Source organism: Adiantum capillus-veneris, chromosome 21, assembly GCF_014529385.1.
Source record: "Adiantum capillus-veneris isolate H3 chromosome 21, ASM1452938v2, whole genome shotgun sequence".
Taxonomy (NCBI): domain Eukaryota; kingdom Viridiplantae; phylum Streptophyta; class Polypodiopsida; order Polypodiales; family Pteridaceae; genus Adiantum; species Adiantum capillus-veneris.
The window spans coordinates 72600757-72620208 of NC_140951.1; the positions used below are offsets into that span (position 1 = coordinate 72600757).

Here is a 19452-nt window from a genome sequence, read left to right on the forward strand (position 1 = left end):
GATCGCTCATATGCAGGAAGTAATGCTAGAGATTAGAGCGGCAAGGGAAAAAGGCAAGATCGCTTTTTACCGAGACGAAAAAGTGGTAATACTAGAACGACGCTCCACATGACGGTGCGAGACTTATGGGACCACACTCAAAGTAGTTGCCTGGACTGCAATGGATCTATGCGTCTTGATGTGGGTGCCTTTGAGAATAGCTTTACTGGAAGAGACATCATCTTTTACTCTGAGACACACCAGGCCCCAGGGCAATCCATTCCTCACATCAGTGGATACAGGTGGGAGACAGCCTACAGACAGGAGACACGCTCAGAGCACAGCGGGCGGGGCTCGGGGGGAGTGACAGTGTTATTTAGAGAGGATCTGCAGCCACTGATACATATAGCCCGCATGGACGAGCAGGCTAGGTACATGTGCGTGAGACTGAAAGCAGAGATAGGCAGATACCTCTATCTAGATATTTGCTACTTTCCCCCGAGTACATCAGTTTATGCATCACCCAGAGGACAATCCCCTTTCTCTATTTTAGATGATGACATATGGGAATTCTCTAGGGACGGTGACATTATCATCCTAGGGGACTTCAATGCTAGGACTGCCCATCACCAGGCAGTGTTTTATGATACTTCAGAGGAGATGCTAAGAGAGCTAGATGTGGTAGAGATGGGCCTTTCCAGACTATCACACGATGTGGAATGTACTGAGTATGGGCGACACCTGATAGACATGGGCACTGCACATGGATTTGCCATCTTGAACGGCCTACAAAGATTTCCTACTTCGGGAGGTTTTACATGCTTCCCACACAAACATGGAGCCAGCACAGTAGACTATGTCATGGCACAACCGAATCTCATCTCTAGTATCCAGGATCTCACAGTTGAGCCCTGGCCGATCGGGTGGTAGTGGATCATGCTCTTGTGTCGATGACCATCTCCTTCTAGTTCAGGGTAGCACACAGGCCACGAGTAGCAGCCCCTACTCGCTACACATTCACACGGGAGACGGATTCTGTATACATGGACGGAATCTACAAACGCCTATGCACTGAGGACTCGGGGCGACCTCTGGAAGAGCTAACTACTATACTAACACAGACATTACATGAGGCAGTAGCAGAAGCATACCCACACACCCAGCCTGAGCATAGCCTCCGATCAGGGAGCATGCCTCAGAACAGCTGGTACGATGAGGAGTGCCGCCAGACTAGAGCCAGACTTTAGAGGGAGGTGCTATTGGGGGACGTCACTCACAGACAGTCACAGATTGACTTCCGACGCCTGGTGCGGCGGAAGAAGAGTGCTTTTTTGGCTCGACTCGAGCGGGATCTATATCAACTATTCTTGAGTCAGGACTCACGTGAGTCCGAACTCACGTGAGGCGTGGCGGATCTTTCATGAGCAGTCCCCCCCCCCCCTTGCTATTTCCTCCACAGAGACATGGGGGCAATACGCATCATCTTTGTACAAAGTACCTGGACAGCCGGCCCTTCCCACCCCCCCCGATCCATGCCCACATGCATGTGTCTTTTTCACCGCTGAGATGGTGAAGAAAGCTATTGACAAGATGAAGACTGGAGAGCATATGATCATGATGGCCTAGTCGCTGAGCATTTCATGCATGCCAAAGACCTACTAGTAGAGCTTCTAGCAGTTATGTTTAACCGGGCCATGTGTGAGGGCCTACCAGACTCTTGGAGCCTATCTACGATCGTACCTATCTTCAAATCAGGAGACCCCATGGAGCCTGGGAATTATCGCACTATTATGATTGGGCACACACTGGCACGGTTGTATGCATCCATTCTGGAGCAACATCTGAGTAGATGGGCAGAGAGGGAAGGGATACGTGCAACTGGGCAAGCAAAATTCAAGAGAGGATTCTCTACTCTTGACCATATCCTAACACTCAGGGCCATCATCGAAGAAGGTAGATCTCATGGGAGACAGATCTATTGTAGCTTTGTGGACTTCCGCAAAGCTTTCGACACGGTACCCAGAGCTAGACTGATGCGCAGACTACAGGAAATGGGAGTACCCACATAACTCATTTGGGGGATCATGGCATTGTACAGATCAGTAGTAGGACACGTACGCACCCCGGAGGGACTTTCTACACCGGTTCACTTCACTATTGGGGTAAAGCAGGGCTGCCCGCTCTCTCCTACTCTTTTCGGTATGTATGTGGATGAGGTTTCTGACTACATTGACAGCGATGGGGATAAAGGTGCTCAATTGGTAGGGACATGGATTCCACTTTTGTTATATGCTGATGACATAGTGTTGATCTCCGAATCCCCAAAAGGAATGCAACGTCAATTGGATGCTTTGCATACGTTTGCCCACGAAAGTGGTTTGTCTGTCAACCTGGGTAAAACCAAGGTTATGGTGTTTAATACCACCCCACAGTGGATCAGGAGGTCAGCACCTACATTCACATACGGCCAGGAGACTGTGGAGTACACAGACGCTTACACTTACCTTGGAGTGGTTTTTAGCGGACCTGCATTCTCACTCAGAAGAGCAGCAGAGACTAGACTTACTAGAGCCCACGCAGCATTGGGTAGATTGGAGAGGATGTGTTCGCAGGTTCAGTTTCAGGAGCCCCGGACGAAGCTCTGGCTCTTTGACACCCTGGTGGCTTCCACATTGCTCTATGGGGCTGAGATATGGGGACCTTCACTGGATCACCACGGGAGGCCGGGTCGCTCAGACGGATGGGGGAACATGGAGAAACCTCTTGTCTCTATGATCTCGCGGCTCATTAGAGCCAAGGCATCAGTACCACGGGCCATTATCCGAGCAGAGCTAGCGGCCCCCCCACTAGTGGTAGAGGCGCTCACTAGATCAGTGTCCTTCATAAACTGCACATGGGAACTTCCCAGAGACAGATATGCCTGCATAGCACTTGAGTCCTCTCGACAGTTAGCCATACAAGGAGATACAACATGCTGGTATGGGGAGATGACATCATGGTTTCAGGCGCATGGGTTCAGCATAGACAAGCTACCACCATTCTAGTACTCATTGGATGCACCATCTCTCATTCTTACACAGTCGGAGATCACCAAGCTCATCCGCCAAGACCTGACCCAGCTAGACACCAGGAGGACATGGATACAACCAGCACAAGAACTGGGCACGAAGATGGCTTTCTACAGAGACCACCTTCTCCAGCTTACGGAAGATGGTTTTGTGATGAGACCCAGATACATGGATACCCACCTGTCTCATGGGATACGGTGTGCTATTGGCCAATTACGCACATCGTCTGCTGTGCGGATTGAAACTGGGAGATACAACGGAGTACCAGCAGAGGCCAGGACATGCCCCTTGTGTGACATGGAACTTGAGACAGAGCTGCATTATACATGCCACTGCCCCGTCTACTACGAGATACGAGGCCGCTTCCATTGCTTGTTCAGAGAGGGTTTTGGACCACTCTTAAGAGTAATGGGATACGCCAGTCTCAAAGATAGATTACAGACTTCTTCAGAGCAGACACAGGACATCCGCAAGAGCCACTCCCACAACAGAGCTCCCCCCCCCGTCTCACACCAGAGGCACACTGATTGACCGAGCGATTGAACTGGGGAAATCCAGGCGCCCACAACTGCGCAGGACTACACAGCATCGACAGAGGCTACGTCAAAAGATTCTGAGCACACTGGCCAGGCATGCACGACGCCCGGTCAGACTACTAACCATGGAGGAAATTGATGAGATTCGCCAACGACCGATGCTAGATCTTTTGTGATTCAACTATCCCAACAAGCCGCCCCCCTTATATCTTTTGTGATTCAACTATCCCAACTAGCTTAGTTTTCGGCTTAGCTCACATAGACCAATATAGAATCCCATTATATATATCTTTGTTTTGTACTGTTGTTAGGTTATTTGGTTACTCTGACTTTGTATCAGATCCACCACCTTGTAACTTTCTGGTCTCATAGGTCACTATGGCCTTTTGAAGACGTTAATATAACATTTCATTTCATTTCATTTCTCTCTCTCTCTCTCGCTCCCGTTTAGCGAAACTCAAGGCAGAGCACAAGACAATGAGGAGCATTACAAAAAATTGTAAGCAAACTAGGCCTACCTAGGTAGTAGGCCAACACTTTTCGGAGGAAACAGATGGTATTATTACCAGTATTGTTGGCAGTGCTGGCTTCCTTTCGGCCCTAATTTCCATCTTTGTGAGTGCGGGATCGTGGGAGGCTTGCGAGCAGAGAAGACGATCCGACCATCGCTATGTGGAGGACCTCTGCCCGCCGTTTTTCTTCCTCCAAGGTTGGTTTCCTTTTCGTCCGAGTCTCCGATCGCGCTACATTTAGCAGGACACTTGCATTGTCTCCTTCTCTCGCGCACTTCGATTTCTGTGTTTTTCCCTCCATTAATCCTGCTCCATGCATTCAACTGGGAAATTAAAATTCATATTTAGAGTGTCCCTACCCCGAATGTGTGGTGTGTCCAGTAGTTTCACAGTGCCGATCATTTTTCTGGCATGGGGAAAAGCAGCTTTAAGGTATTTCATTGCGTAACATTGTCCAGGGTCATTGTTCTTCTTCTGACACTCATATATACACGCATTTTGTGAAACCTTCTTTGTTGGTGTCATATATTTTACAACGACCCAAACCCTTCCCCCGGCAGGGCGGAACAAATAACAAAGACAAACACCTGGATTCATGAATAGTTCAACCAAAGCTATCCCACATGGTGGCCTATTCACTAACACTGTGCCGTCGTATATATATCTATCGGCCATCATAATTCTTTTTTTTTCCTCCTTTTTGGTCATATTTTTTCAAACATGCACAACATCCAGAGCTGTAGAAGACTCAAGTGAGGTTAGCTGTCTTTCTGAAGACTAATAATCTGTGTTGAGAAGATTATAAGGTAATCTGAACTGTATTGAGAAGATTACAAGGTGGTTATGACAGTGACCAAAACGGAAGTGAATCATTCCCTTGACATACATTCATTGATTTCCATACTAGCTTTTTCGTTTGTCACTTCACAAGGTATTGTGCTTATACTTGTCTGTGGTATACCTAAGATTCTTCTAATGGGTTTTGATTCAAATTTCTGACCTTACGAAACAGCTACATCCTTGACATATTTTCTATTTTGTGCCAAAACTCTGCCAATCTTTCTTGCCATAGTTTTGACATTGGGTTATGAGTTGTCTTTTTCATATTTTTCTGGTTCACATATTCCCCAATCGCTGTCGAAACTTTGTCAAACTTTACTTGCGAGTTCACCATAGTATTGTGCTTGATAATGGCAGCTTTTGCATCAGAGAAAGAGCTTCACAACATCTGTAAGTTTGATGGTTGCAAATTATCTTTATGGAACGAGAAAATTCTAGACGTCCTTGTCGTAAGCAAGCAGCTAAAGCTGTTGTTTGGCATTGAATCTAAGCTTGCTTGAGTTAAATGCATTGGCTAAGTCTACGATTAGACTTCACTTGGCAAATTCTATTTACTTTACTGTAATCAATGAGAAGACCATCATGTCTTTGATTTGAGTTTGATTTAAGGTTGAGGATTCGTAGCTACCTTAAGCTTGGATTTTTAGTTTTGCAACACTTTAATGTGTGAGTTTTTTTACTTTGCTACTTGCTTTGCAGATCAAGTCATATACTAGTAGGGGGATCGCTTCCACTGCACCGCGGCTTGCAATTCCTGCTGTCGCCAGTCAGGTTAACAAGGGAGGCTTTTTAGCTTGGCTGCTTGGTGAGAAGCCTGCTACCAACCTACCACCTTTGTTCGAGGCATTGCCAGGGATCAAAGTGCCACCTTCTCTACCAGATGATCTAGCTGCTTCACCAACTGAGGTCACCACTCTTGCAAATGGCTTAAAAATTGCATCAGAGAACATTGCGGTAAGCTTGTGCAACAAGAGTCAGTTGCAAGTGGGAGTTTGTTGATTTCGTCTTATGGTGGAATAATCGATAGAAACTTCAGCCATTGATGCTCAGGGTCTTTCACGTCTCTCTTAACTTTAAACCGTGTGTACGTCAGGGTCCTACTATCACAATTGGGCTTTATGTGGATGCTGGTTCCATCAATGAGAGTCCTCATACAGCTGGGGCTGCTCATCTACTGGAGCGAATGGCTTTCAAGAGCACCCGAAACCGTTCACATTTTCGACTCATCAGAGAGGCAGAAGCTATTGGTGCCAACATTATGGCCTCTGCATCTCGGGAACAGATGGCATACACAGGGGATGCCATTAAAACACACATGCCTGAAGTTGTGGAATTGCTTGTAGACAGCGTGCGGAATCCTGTCTTCTATGAGTGGGAGGTCAAGGAGCAGGTAACTTTTGTGCTACATACTTTAGATTATCTCATTTTACAGATCTCATTTATCTGGACGCTTGTTGCAGGTAGCAAAGGTCAAGGGAGAGCTGGCTGAGATTATGAACAACCCACAGAGCGTGTTGATGGAAGCACTGCATACAGCTGGCTATCAAGGTTGTTTAGCAAAGCCTCTAGTTGCATCAGAGTCCGCTTTAGCTCAGATCAATGCTGAATCATTGGCCTATTTTGTACAAGTGAGTGGCTAGCTTTTGTGTATGTGCCATTCGCACATAGGTTTCATCTGTACTATGTGCACAGTGTGCTGACTGACCATTTAGCTGGTTATCCTGTAATTGTAGCCAAGTTGGGTGATTTTTATCTTTATATGTTGCTGTAGCATAACATAAACTTGATCACAGGAGAATTACACAGCCCCTAGAATAGTTTTGGCGGCATCTGGAGTAGACCATAAGGAGCTGCTAGCAATAGCAGAGCCTTTACTTTCTACTATACCGGCTACTGGACAGGAACCATACGAAGTACCAGCTTCCAAGTATGTAGGTGGTGACTGGCGAGGAGTGGCAGATACTCCGGTATACTCCTTGACCATGGGATTCATGTTCGGAAGAGCCCCCATCTTCTTCACATGCTAGTCGTTCTGTCCACTTTTTTATGCTTGGGGTTGCAACTTTTGCAGAAAATACATGTTGCTCTTGCTTTTGAAGTCCCTGGTGGTTGGCGCAGTGAGAAGGACTCAATCGCCATGACAGTTTTACAGGTATGTTATTAAACTGTCAGATTTTATTATAATTATGTTCATGTGTCTCCTACCCGCTACAAAATTGTTCCGTCCTCAGCAAATTTCAGTTTGGCATCCATTCCAATTTCCAAGACTTGCTTGAGCTGCTTTATCATGTGACAGCAACACCGTCACGTAGTCTTCTGTCAACTACGAGGAGGGGCTAGCGTATGGCATATCACAGTCATAAATTACATATGTTTTATTCGTGTTCCTTGAGCGTAATACGTTTGCTTGTTGTGGAGAGTGTCTAACATCTAGACAGTCATGGTCATAAATAAGGCACGCTTTATGGTTGCTAATGTGTTACTGGAGTTGTCTTGTCTTCTGCACTGCTGCACTCTACTCCTTCCCAGTGGTGCACAATTCATGTCTGCTGTTTACAGTCCCATGTTTGTGCAGACCTTACTTGGTGGGGGTGGGTCTTTTTCAGCTGGAGGCCCAGGGAAAGGAATGTACTCCCGTTTATGTAAGCTTCTCCCTTTTAGAGTTTGTTTTTGTGGCTGGAAAAGTTCTCTCTCATCTTGGTTGGATTCTTTCAGATACAAGGGTCTTGAATCAGTACTCAGAGGTGCAGTCTATTGTTGCCTTCAGCAGCATTTACAACGATACAGGACTCTTTGGGCTACATGGATGTTCGGTACATGAATAAGACCCGATTTGTTCCATAATTAAGCTTCACTTCACCTGTTTAGGCTGCAGCGAAAAGAATAGCCTTAGTCTGAAAGACAAAGTTTCATCCTACAATTATAATTAGGCTCTCCTTTCCTGTGGCACATGACAGGATGCTGAATTTGCACTGGACTTGGTGGACATCTTTTGTAAGGAGCTGATAGAAACTGCTCAAGGAACAAGTAAGAATGGTTTTCTCTCCCTATGTTTGTAATGAAAGCTACATACTTGTCGTGTCTCTTGTTCACAGTAGTTGTAACTTCTTGGAGCTTAAATTGAAGCACCGGGGTGAGCTTTCACTTGATTTTTTACAATGATGTTGCGAAGTAGGGTAGCTGGGGCTACTCTTTGTGCTGGTAGAGATTTGTGGGTTACTAACGTTTACACTATAACATTTTCAGTTGATGAATAGATGAGGGATGCAAGGGTTACTAGATACCAAGTGAGCTCCAACTTTTTGTAGTGAAGATGCAACATTGAGCTCGCTCATACCATCTGCCATTTTATTAGCTCCCAAATGTCACTTGTTTCCAAAGGGCTTGAATGACACTAGGTGCCCTTGGTTTTGAAGTGCCCACTCTCTTTAGACATCTGAGCTTATATTGCCAATGCAAACCAGAAACTAGTTTTTTGTATATGCTGCAACGCAATTGAACTTTCCAAGATGAACCTTTGTAAAAGTCAAGAAAGCATGTATAATCAAGGATGGAGAGAAATGAAGGAATGAATAGAGAAGCACACAGGTGAGGAGAGATTAATTGCAAATTTTGCAGGTGGGATTATAGTAAACCTTGAAAATTTTTCAATCATTTGCATTGCCCCAAGGGCTGGGACTGAACTATGCTCGAAAAGACTGAACTTTAGGTTTGAAGGCAAAACAAGGTAGTGTTCAGACTGCCTGTCCAAGAGTAATGCGAAGGGTTGTGAAGCCAATTTGACGCACTTGCATTCGCCCAAAGCCTAGGGTTGCCAGTCACTAAAGAGGAATGCTTATAGGGCTCATTGCTTTAGGGTTCAACAAAAGTGGCAAAAGATTGCATACATAACTTTCTGCACATTGCCCTTGTTGGATTTGGAATTAACCTCGTTCTTGAAACTCTTGATAAGTCCTATGAAACCTAGCTCTTGAAACTCTTTATAAGTAGTATGACAAGAGGAAAATATAAAAACCCGTTTGAATTAGCGAAAATTGGTCAAAGAAAGTATAATATAATTCTAATTAGATTAGAAGATTTGCTCCTTTAAGAAGATGGTTAGGGCTCAAAATATGGTTGTGCGCACTCAAAATTATATAATTTTCTTTTTGAAATGTATAGAAAGAAATTTCTCCCTCTCAAATACTGATTGGGAAGAGTCTGGAGAGACTCGCAAGAACCATCCCAAGAGACAGTTGCAAGATACATACGGCTGCTCCTATTGTCGAAGCTGAGGCATTGTTTAAAGCCATTGACAGCACAGCTCGCTAGCAGGCTGCTCTTTTCCAGGCCACGCTCCACCTGGATCCATACTAGTTGCGAGGCTTGTGAGCGCATCTGGTTCCGACGTGGCAGTGAGCTCCCTCTGCCAGCGTGGAGGGAGCGCTCGAAAGATATCACCAGCCTGGCTGAAGATAAATTTCGAGCACTACCTCTAGCGTCGCGGAGGTACCGTGTCCATGCTCAAGCCGTAAAAGTGGCACCCCTCACGAAGGTGCCTCACAATGGGCCTCAGTACCAGCGCTGGTTCCAAGAGTTGCCACTACCAAACGTCCCCAAAAGTCACCGCATGGCAGGCGCCTACTCGTAGAGAATTTTAACCCTCAATTTCCCAAACAAATTTCCCTTAAGCCTTAATGTAGAGGGTCTTTACTAGAGGACTTTTCCACTAGAAACCAAGATTTACTTTAGAATGAGGATTACTTCACCGCATTTCTTCAAAGCAAACTTGAGATGTCACGTTTAAAATATACTTAAAAAATGCTGCAAATAGCGAGTTTGTGATACCATAGGTAAATATCTCGAAATTTTTTTGATGCATTTATCGGTATTTACACTCAAAAGGCCATTTTATTCATTGTTTCAATGCAAACTCAAAGTGCCAGAGGCTGATGACGCAGGTGTTTTTAAAACCCATTAAATTTATAAGGTGTAAGTTCGAAGACCACAAGCCATGCTTTAAAAAATTTGGTCTATGTCATAGTTACCAGCATACACACACAAATTCCCTACATCTTTCTACATTTGCGAGCGTGCGCACGCACACACACACCATCTTAGAAACACAAGCGTGCACACACGCACACACCATCTCCATACTTTTCAACCACGTTAGAAAAACCACCATTTCACATTTTCACACACACACACACGTCATACTTTTTTAGCCATAGTAGCACACACAATTTCCGTGCTCTTTACTCGTCATTCCACATTTTTTACACACACACACACACGCACACAAATATCTCCTTACTATTCATCACATTAGACAAATACAAAACATGGGAGGTCATGCCATAACTTGAGGTGGGGTGCCTCATTGGAAGCACCAAGAGCCCTAGCTAATACTCAGAATAAATCATAGATGAATGTATGGAATTGAGATTTAAAGTTTTGTTTACAATAAATGGTGAAAACTTTACAAATTTTAGTGTAAATAGATATGCTTTAAATTTTGACTTAGAGAGCCTTGGTTGTGACTTTGTTTCACCAGTTAAGACAAATGCTTGTGAGAGTGCGCGCGCGTAGAAGGGGTTTTTTTTGCAAAAGGTAAAGGTAATGGGAATGGCATAAATTACATTAATGCCTAAAATGGTCGTCGCCAATAACAATTGGCTTTTGTACTGAAGTACCCTACTGCAAGCTTTTCGCGACGAGGACAGGATTAGTAGGGGCGTGATGTTGAGGGGGTCCACGTTGAGGGAGGCTTGGCCACGGTGGCCTAGATGCCATGCTGACAGGAACTACCTGTCACGAGACAAGCACCATGTGCCAACTGAAAAGCACAAATTGAATGGACTTTTAACACTTCAACAACAACTGAACTGAAAGAGAGAGACGACATAGGGTGGCGGAGTTCCACCCTGAGAGAGCACTGGCCCAAACCTTGGCGCCCCTTTTGGTATTTCTTTATATTACTTGAACTTAGTACATCGTCGGTACTCCATCCTCTACACCTCACGCGGAGCATGCCAGAGAATGAGCCCTCCATCATATTTAAAGGCCCTTGGCCTATGAAAAGCAGTCTACATGAAAAGCTATAAACTCAAAAGCATCTGGTCCAAAAGCGGGTGGCCAAAAGCTGTTAGTGTTTTTTGCGGAAATCTGTAGAGCTGCGATGTGGCATTGTCAGCGCAAATTGTAGGGCTGTCCGTACAGTCTGCCACGCCAGCATGTCTGCGACAGTGGACATGTTTTGCGAGAGTTCCGTAGAGAGCCACGCCATCATCTTCTTGTGTGTGTTGGCCCCGCTTTAATTTTAGTGCCTTTAGGTTCCTGGGCCCCATCGGACGGGGTCCCATAAGTTGGTAGGACTTCTTCTTATTCTTTTGTTGCTTCGTCTTAGGGTTTAGGCCCCTCGGTCGAGATCTGTAGGTTGGCTTTGATCTTTAGTGGCTTGACACATCAGCAATTTGTGACATCCCCCTTTAAAAGAAAGTAATCGTCCGTGATTATAACATATCTGCAAAACAACTCAAGCTAGCTCAAATTTTTTTGAGGGTCATTCCAAGGGACAATCCGAGGGACAATCAATTTTCTCATTCAAATCGAAATTCTTGATATCTTGGGTGGTTGGTTTTTCCAGAAGTATCTCATCCAATAAGGAGTCTCATTCCAGATTAGAACTCTTGATATCCTGGGTCGTTGGTTTCCCAGAAGTATATTATCCAAATAGGGAGTCTCATTCCAGATTGGAACTCTCGATATCGTGGGTTGTTGACTTCCCAGAAGTATCTCATCCAATAAGGAATCTCATTCCAGATCTGAACTCTTGATATCCTTGGTCGTTGGTTTCCCAGAAGTATCTCATCCAACAAGGAGTTTCATTCGAAATCGGAACTCTTGATATTTCTCATTTGAGATCGGAACTCTTGATATCTTGGGTTGTTGTTTTCCCAGAATTATCTCATCCAATAAGGAATATTCTATCACAAAGTGATGACGTGGCGGACAGCAAAAACCCTAATTTCTGGCTGAAACCCTAAAATTCCTGCAAACCCTAAAATCTGCCAAAAACCCTAATTTACAGGAAACCCTAATTTCTGGCTGAAACCCTAATTTCAGCAAACCCTAAAATCTGCCGGGATGCTGACGTAGCAGCTGATACGGAATTCCGGAAATTGCGGCGGAATTTGCGTTGATAGCTTTTTATTGCTTTTTCTACGCAAAATAGCAAGAGAAAGAGGGAGAATAAAAAAAAAGTGCTTTTGGCTTTCAGGGCTTTTGATTTTGAAGCTTTTGGGGGCTCTGCTTTTGAGCATCCCTTGTACCTTTAAATAAGTGGTGAGGGCTTCACTTCTCAGGGCATCTGGACGCAGAGTCTGAGAGTGAAACCCTAGCCACTCTCTTGTACTTTGATCTGATTAATATAAAAAGAAATACCGAAAGGGGCGCCAGTCTTTGGGGCCAATGTCTGTAGGCACGGAACTTCGTCGGGCCAGTGCAAATCTATTGTGATCTGTGAATTGTTTTGAAGTGGTTATTTGGTGCTGTCGTGGTTGATTCTTGACTTGGAGTGTCCAAGTCTGTTACAGTGGTATGAGAGCACGGCCGATTTCTCTTCTACGAGAAATCCGATCCCCGAATTTTTTTTCGCGGCACCTATGGTTTCAGGCAATGATCAGTCAACTCCCTCTGCATCTGGGATGCGGACAGGGATCACAATGAAGATTCCGGCATGGAGTATGGCCCGCCTAGGCCTACTCAGGCTGAGCAACTAGAGATGGAGCGTCGTCAATTGATTGGTGATGCAACAAAGATGATACTCAATTTTGCCAAGGATCCGAAGATGGCAAAATATATGAACGAGACCTCTTTGGAAGAGGTACAGACGGAGTGGCAGAGAACCACAACAACACTCGCGAAACCCGCTCTCAAGAAACCTTCTGCTTCCAAGAAATATACGGAGAAGGAACTGGAGAACGTGGTTGATGCACGGATTGCTCAGCTTTTCGACGCAAAAAAGCACGGCAAGAAGCAGAAGAAAGGCACTGACTTCCCGGGATATTTGGGTCGTCGGTCTACATTCGACAAGGCAAAGAAATTGAAGAAGCGTGTCAAGTTTGAAGGCTTACCCAGTTCTTCTTCTTCTTCTTCTGACAGTTCTTCTAGCTCTTCAGACTCGAGCGAAGAAGATAGGAAAAGCAAAAAGCGAAGCAAGAAACAACGCTTCGGAAAGGGCAAGAAAAAGGCAAAGAAGTCTTAAGTCTCGCCCAGTGAGTGACACTTCTATAGAGGACTCGTCTACGGACAATTCAGACTCTGACAACGGAAACTTTTATGCGAACAAGAAGAATTTTTACAAAGCCAACCAGTATGACTTTCTCGAAGATAAAAGCAAGAAAGTCCGAGAGTTTAAGGAAGGTGGCCAAGCACCTAAGTTTGATACTATTTCGGGATACTCCGATGCTTCGAAGGCTTTGTCTTTTATACAGCAGTTTGACATCGCTTTCGCGGGAGGACGCTATTCAGAGCACTCCAAGATTCGGAGAGCTGCCTCTTATTTTAAGGGGAATGCTTGCACTTGGTGGTCCACGCTTCTATTAAGCAAGCCTGTGCAAGTTACATGGCTGAAATTCAAGAGGCTTTTTATTTCTGCTTGGTTGACTCAAGAGTTTGAACGAGATATACGAGCTGCTTGGAACCATCTCCGGATGACCAAGAGCGATACAGTGAATTCTTACCGTGAAAGATTTTGGAGCTCTTTTCTACTCGCCTCTTCATTCAAGAAGATCTCGTTCAGAGAATAGATTGAGCGGTTTACCTTGGGTCTACCTACAGATATCGAAGATCATTGCTTGGAACAGAAGTCAGCTTCTATTCAGGAGTTGATGAGTCATGCGAAGCGGGGCTTTGCAATTCACTCTGGCAGTCTGACCTACCCCACAGATGAGGTCACGACACAACGACCCGGACAGACTTCTGGGAATGAAAGTCCACGACCAAAGCTTACTCCTCAGGAGAGGGCTCGCTTCATCAGGGAGGGGAAGTGCTTTGGATGCGGGGAACTGGGACATATCTCCGTGAAGTGCCCTAAAAAGGCACAGAACGAATGAAATGACAAAGACGACGAAAAGCCCGAGAGTTCGAGAGCAGCCGAGGACCGTGTACGAAAAGGCAAGATGAAAATAGGACTGGTTCCAGACTGTGTGGGTACTGATCCCGACACCATGGATGAGAGTATAGAACTTTGCCGAGCTTGGGGTAAAGTGAAAGATCAAGAGGTCCTGGTTTTCTTTGATGGAGGAGCCAAGGCCAACTTCATTTCACCGGAATTGGCGGTGCGGCTCGAGATTACTCCCGATCGGATGGGACCACTTGCTGAGGCAGTTCTAGCGGCACCCGGTAGGGACGTAGCCATTACACCTGTCATTGGCAACCTTCGGTTGCATTGTCAGGGGTATTTGGGACATGAGGACTTCTTCATAATGCCTTTGGAGGGTTGTGATGTTCTCTTAGGGATTCCCTGGTACCACAAGAACAACGTCGTGGTCGATTATCGGGCGAGAAAAGCGACTGTGACTACAGAAAAGGGCAGAACAATTGTACTTGATATTAAACTGAAGGGCGAGTGTGTCCCTATTGTATCGGCTTCGGCCATTTCAAAAGTAATGAAATCCAGTCTGTTTGTTTACTCGATCTTTATGAAAGAGTTGAGTGATGATGATAGGACAAATATGTCTAAACTTGATAAAGAACGCCAAGATTTTCTACACTCACACCGATTGCTTCTCGGAAGGCCTGCTAGGTGAGTTACCACTTGCTCGTCCTGAAGATCATACCATTGATCTGATACCTGGAAGTACACCACCGAACCAGCCACCTTATTGTGTGAGCCGAGCACAGAATGAAGAGATTATGAACCAGGTGAAAGACCTCTTGGAAAAGGGTCTTGTCCAGCCTAGTACTTTACCATATTGCTCTCCAGTGTTGTTGGTTTTGAAGAAAGACGGATCTTGGAGAATGTGCATCGATTATAGAGCTCCTAACAAAATCACCATCAAGAACAGATTTCCGATTCCTAGGATCGATGATATACTTGACAGGTTACAGGGATCCTCGTGCTTTAGCAGGATTGACTTGAAGAGTGGATATCATCAGATCAGGATAGCGCCGGGAGATGTCTACAAGATAGTTTTTCGGACGACTTTTGGGTTATTTGAGTTTTTGGTGATGCCTTTTGGCTTAACCAATGCTCCTGCGATATTTAACCGGATGATGGACATGATTTTTCGAGAGTACAGGCTATTTGTTGGCTCTTTGTTTGACGACATCATTGTTTTCTCCAAGAATGAGGCAGAACACAGGGATCATCTGCTTCAGGTCTTTCAGGCATTACGGGATCACAAGTTAGTGATTAATGCAAAGAAAAGTGAATTTTTTCTACCAAAGATACACTTTTTGGGACACATTGTGTCAGTAGCAGGAGTGCAAATGGATCCGGGTCAAGATAGAGACTATCCGTGATTGGCCCGACTTGAGGAATGTCCATGAAGTTAGAAGCTTCTTGGGACTGTGTTCGTACTACAGGCAGTTCATACGAAAGTTTGCAGAGGTGACCCACAGAGGTGACTGCCTTTCAAACATTGAAAGAGAAATTGACTACTGGACCAATTTTAACTTTGCCGGACTTGCAAAAGTCATTTGAAGTATATTGTGATGCTTGTGGTCGTAGTCTGGGTGCGGTCTTGATGCAAGAAGGCCATGTCATAGCTTACGAGAGCCGTTTGTTCTCTAGGCCGGAGATGGCAGCACAGATTTATGAGAAAGAGCTTTTGGCTGTTATCCATGCTCTTACTCAGTGGCGGCATTACCTACTCGGAGCGGATTTTACTGTCTTTACAGACCATCAGAGTTTGCGCTACTTCTTGTCACAGAAGCATCTTTCAGAAAAGCAGATGCTGTGGGCGAACATCTTGTCACAGTTCCACCTCCAGATTGTCCATGTGCAAGGACAAAAGAATGTGGTGGCAGATGCTTTGTCTCGGAAACCGTTGGTTCTGGCTATTTCCGCGATACATCATAGGAGCTTCGAGGATATGGTCGATCAGTATGCCACAGATACAGATTTTGCAGATATTTTCACACGGATACGGGATGGGGAGACAGTAGCTGGATACTCTCTTCGGGAAGGCTACTTGATGAAAAAGACTATGTTGTGCGTTACACAGCCGTTGAGGGAAAAGGTTATGACTGAATGCCACTGTCCACCTTTTACGGGTCACCGTGGCATTGCTACCACCATGAAAGGGGTAGAGAGATACTTCTTTTGGCCGAGATTCAAGAAGGATGTGGAAGAGTTTGTGCGGAGTTGCTTGGTATGCCAAAAGGTCAAGTTTGACAGGCATAAGGCATAGGGATTGTTACAGCCTTTACCTTTCACCAGCCAGTGGCAATTCCATTTTTGTTTATTTTCTCTTTCTTTGGGGAATTTCGTTTGGTTTACCTTTTGGAAACACCCCTCTGGAAATCTACTGCCCTACATTGCATAGCCAGTGTGGAACTGTTCAGAGAGAGTCCAGGCCTGAGGGCTAAAGAGCACTAAGGTTGGACAAGGACTATGGTTAGCCAAAGTGGGTTCATTGGCCAGCCAAAGCGGAATCCTTTGCTACATAAGGTACTGGATTAGCTAGCGGCTTATCCCCCGCAGGTACAGGTGATTCAGAGAGGTTTCATGTGCGAAATCTCGTCCGATTCAAAGGGCAAGTAGCCCTATAGGTGCGGGAGCTCGAGGACTTGCTACGGATGCGACCGGCACGGGAAACGGAGCCCGAAACAGTGAATTACAGCCTGCTGTTCATTTTGCAGGTTTAGGGTTTTGGCCCTAAACGGACCCTAATACCCCCAGGAGGTTCGGGGACGCAAGGGGACCGTTGTACAGGTGATCTGGCGCATTTTCAGGGCAGAAAACAGAGAATTCAGCGTGCTGCAGATTCTCGCCAGGTTTTGCAAAGTGTCCGTATGCGTCGGGAAAGTCATCCAATGCGTGGGAATACTTACTGTGAAGGGTCCTAGTACAGTTATGTTGCCGACATCGGGCCAGAACAGAAGAAATTCAGCCCAGATTGTGCGGGGCAGCTTGTAGGGAACCACAGCTTTTATTCCCACTTTTAAAGAATAAAGAAATACTGAAAGGGGCGCCTATTTAGGGGCCAATCTGGTGTTTGACTCGCATACAAATGCATTCTAGCATTTGTATCCCATTCCCCTCTCTTGTGTCATTATAGCACAGGTAGAATAGACGACTAATAATGGGTGAAAGCTAAATCAAGGTTTGAAGTAAAGGCTACCGCCCTTTTTGAAGTTAACAGGCCGGTTACATGGTTCTATCGACGGGATTAAATCACTTTTTCCTCAAAAAGTGAGCCTTGGTCAGTTTGGGTTAAACACACAGAGAGAGTTTGGGATGACCTTGAAAACACATAGAGTTTGAAAGTAGATCGAGTGGATTTACAGGTGAGAAAGGCTACGAGAGTCTTCTTTGGATACATGTGAGAAAGGCTACGAGTCTTTATTTGGATTTACAGGTGAGAAAGGCTACGAGAGTCTTTCTTTGGATACAGGTTAGAAAGGCTATGAGTCTTTCTTTGGATACTAGATGGATGGCAACAAGGAAGAGGGTTCCTCTTCAGAGGATAGACAGCCTATTCCAACTGCACATGAAATTGGCGAGAGTTCAGGCCAAGCAGAGAAAGCTTTGCAGGTTGTTACTGCTGTGACCATGTTCAAGCAATTGATGGAGAATCCAAGATTTATGGAGTTCATACAATCTTCATCAATAGCACATCAAGTTCAAGGCAGTTTTGGCATGCCAGGAACAGTGTTAGGGGTATGCAGGGCATGGTGCCCAACCCCATGTATGCAAACATTGGTTTGCACCCAGGATTTCAGGGCACACAAGGTCAGTTTGGGGTGTCACAAGGCAACTTGGGTATGGCTAGTTTTTCAATCCCATCAGTGAATATGACACCTGGACATCAACATGTTACTGGCAAGGGAGTACAGATGGCTCCCACAGGTGTACCCATTATGCAAATTGTCTCTTTTGACAACTTGGAGTCAATGGATAAGCTAAAGCCATACAAAGAAGATTATCAGTGAGTCCATTGACACATTCAATGGCTTTGATGAGATGACAAAGGTTTTCTCTTTCCTCGAACAGTTTGACAAAGCATTTGTTGGAAGGAGCATTTAAAGTCAGGAAAGCTGTCACTTTTCTGGAAAAAAAAATGCAAGTCAGTGGTGGAATACACTGTTGTTACAAGGACAGACTCCTTCCACTTGGAATGATTTCATACAGGTACCGAATTAGCTAAAGGCTAATTCAAAACAGGTACAGGATGATTTAACAAGATTTCTTGCGAGAAATCTCGTGTAAATCAAAAAGGGCAAATAGTCCTACTGATGCAGAAGATCAAAGGCTACGAATTGGTGCGATTGGCACGCAAAACAGAGCCCAGAAGAAGAAAATACAGCTTGCTGTATTTTTCTGCAGATTTAGGGTTTTGACCCTATTTGATGCTTTTTTGTCCCAAGAGCTTCGGGGAAGCTAGAGGACAGTAATACAAGTGATCTGGAGCATTTTAGGTTCTAAAAACAGAGAATTCAGCGTGCTGAATTTCCAGGACAGGTTTGCAAAAGTGCTCTATTATGCGTGGACACTGGATAATCACTTGGATATGTGGATTTTTGGTTGTGAAGGTTTCTACTACAGTTATGCTGTCAAAATTGGGTCAAAAAGAGAATTCTTAGCCCAATAAAAGTGACAGCATAAGGGTAGATCACAGGTTAATCTCCAAAGATCAACAGAGAAAGATTGTTTTCGATGCTTAGTATGCAAATCAGTGATATTGCATAAAGGCTGAAATTGCATGAGAGTTGGAAGATTCATAGTGCGTTTCATGTGCGTCTTCTCAGACCCTATGTGGGTGATGTGCCAGAAGATATGCCAGCTGAAGATTAGCCGGAAGTCGAGGAACTTGACGAGATCTTGGTCCCGGAACAGATTTTGGCACATAAAGAAAGAAAAGAAAAGGCAAGGTTGCAAGGTGCTGTTTGGTAAAGTTCAAAAGCTATTCACCTCTGGATGTCAAGTGGATGGAAAAAAGTGAACTTGCAGAGTCATTAAAAGTATGGGAACTTAAAACCTTGGTTTGCAACCTACCTTGACCCCTTGAGATTCAGAGCTACATGGATTGTCAGTGTGACAATGGCTTCTGAAATAAATGATGTACATGTTACTTACAGTGAGCTCAAATGAAGTGCATGTTACATGAATGTTAGAGCTGTACAGATTGTCAGTTTGGCAATTGCTCTTATGGAATGTCCAAAAGTTTGTTTAGTGCTATAGAAGTTAGTATTTCTTGTCAGTCTGTCAAGGGTACAACAATTATTTCTATTGAAGAGTACATGTGTAACTGCATTCTTAAACTGTTGGTTTGGGTATGCTCGAAAGGTTACTGGATCCAACGTGTA

The 19452-nt window shown here is 44.9% G+C and overlaps 1 protein-coding gene across 1 annotated transcript in view; it reads left to right on the forward strand.

The window, feature by feature from the left end:
• Positions 1 to 4134: 4134 nt before the first annotated feature.
• LOC147431149 (mitochondrial-processing peptidase subunit alpha-like) overlaps positions 4135 to 19452 on the forward strand; it is a 61284-nt gene continuing 45966 nt past the window's right edge. The window contains exons 1-9 of the mRNA XM_086493802.1: positions 4135 to 4292; positions 5635 to 5889; positions 6029 to 6325; positions 6396 to 6563; positions 6729 to 6902; positions 7007 to 7087; positions 7511 to 7577; positions 7651 to 7748; positions 7893 to 7962. Of these exons, the coding sequence (XP_086349928.1) occupies positions 4254 to 4292; positions 5635 to 5889; positions 6029 to 6325; positions 6396 to 6563; positions 6729 to 6902; positions 7007 to 7087; positions 7511 to 7577; positions 7651 to 7748; positions 7893 to 7962 (1249 nt within the window). The 5' untranslated portion in view covers positions 4135 to 4253. The remainder of the gene's footprint in view (positions 4293 to 5634; positions 5890 to 6028; positions 6326 to 6395; positions 6564 to 6728; positions 6903 to 7006; positions 7088 to 7510; positions 7578 to 7650; positions 7749 to 7892; positions 7963 to 19452) is intronic.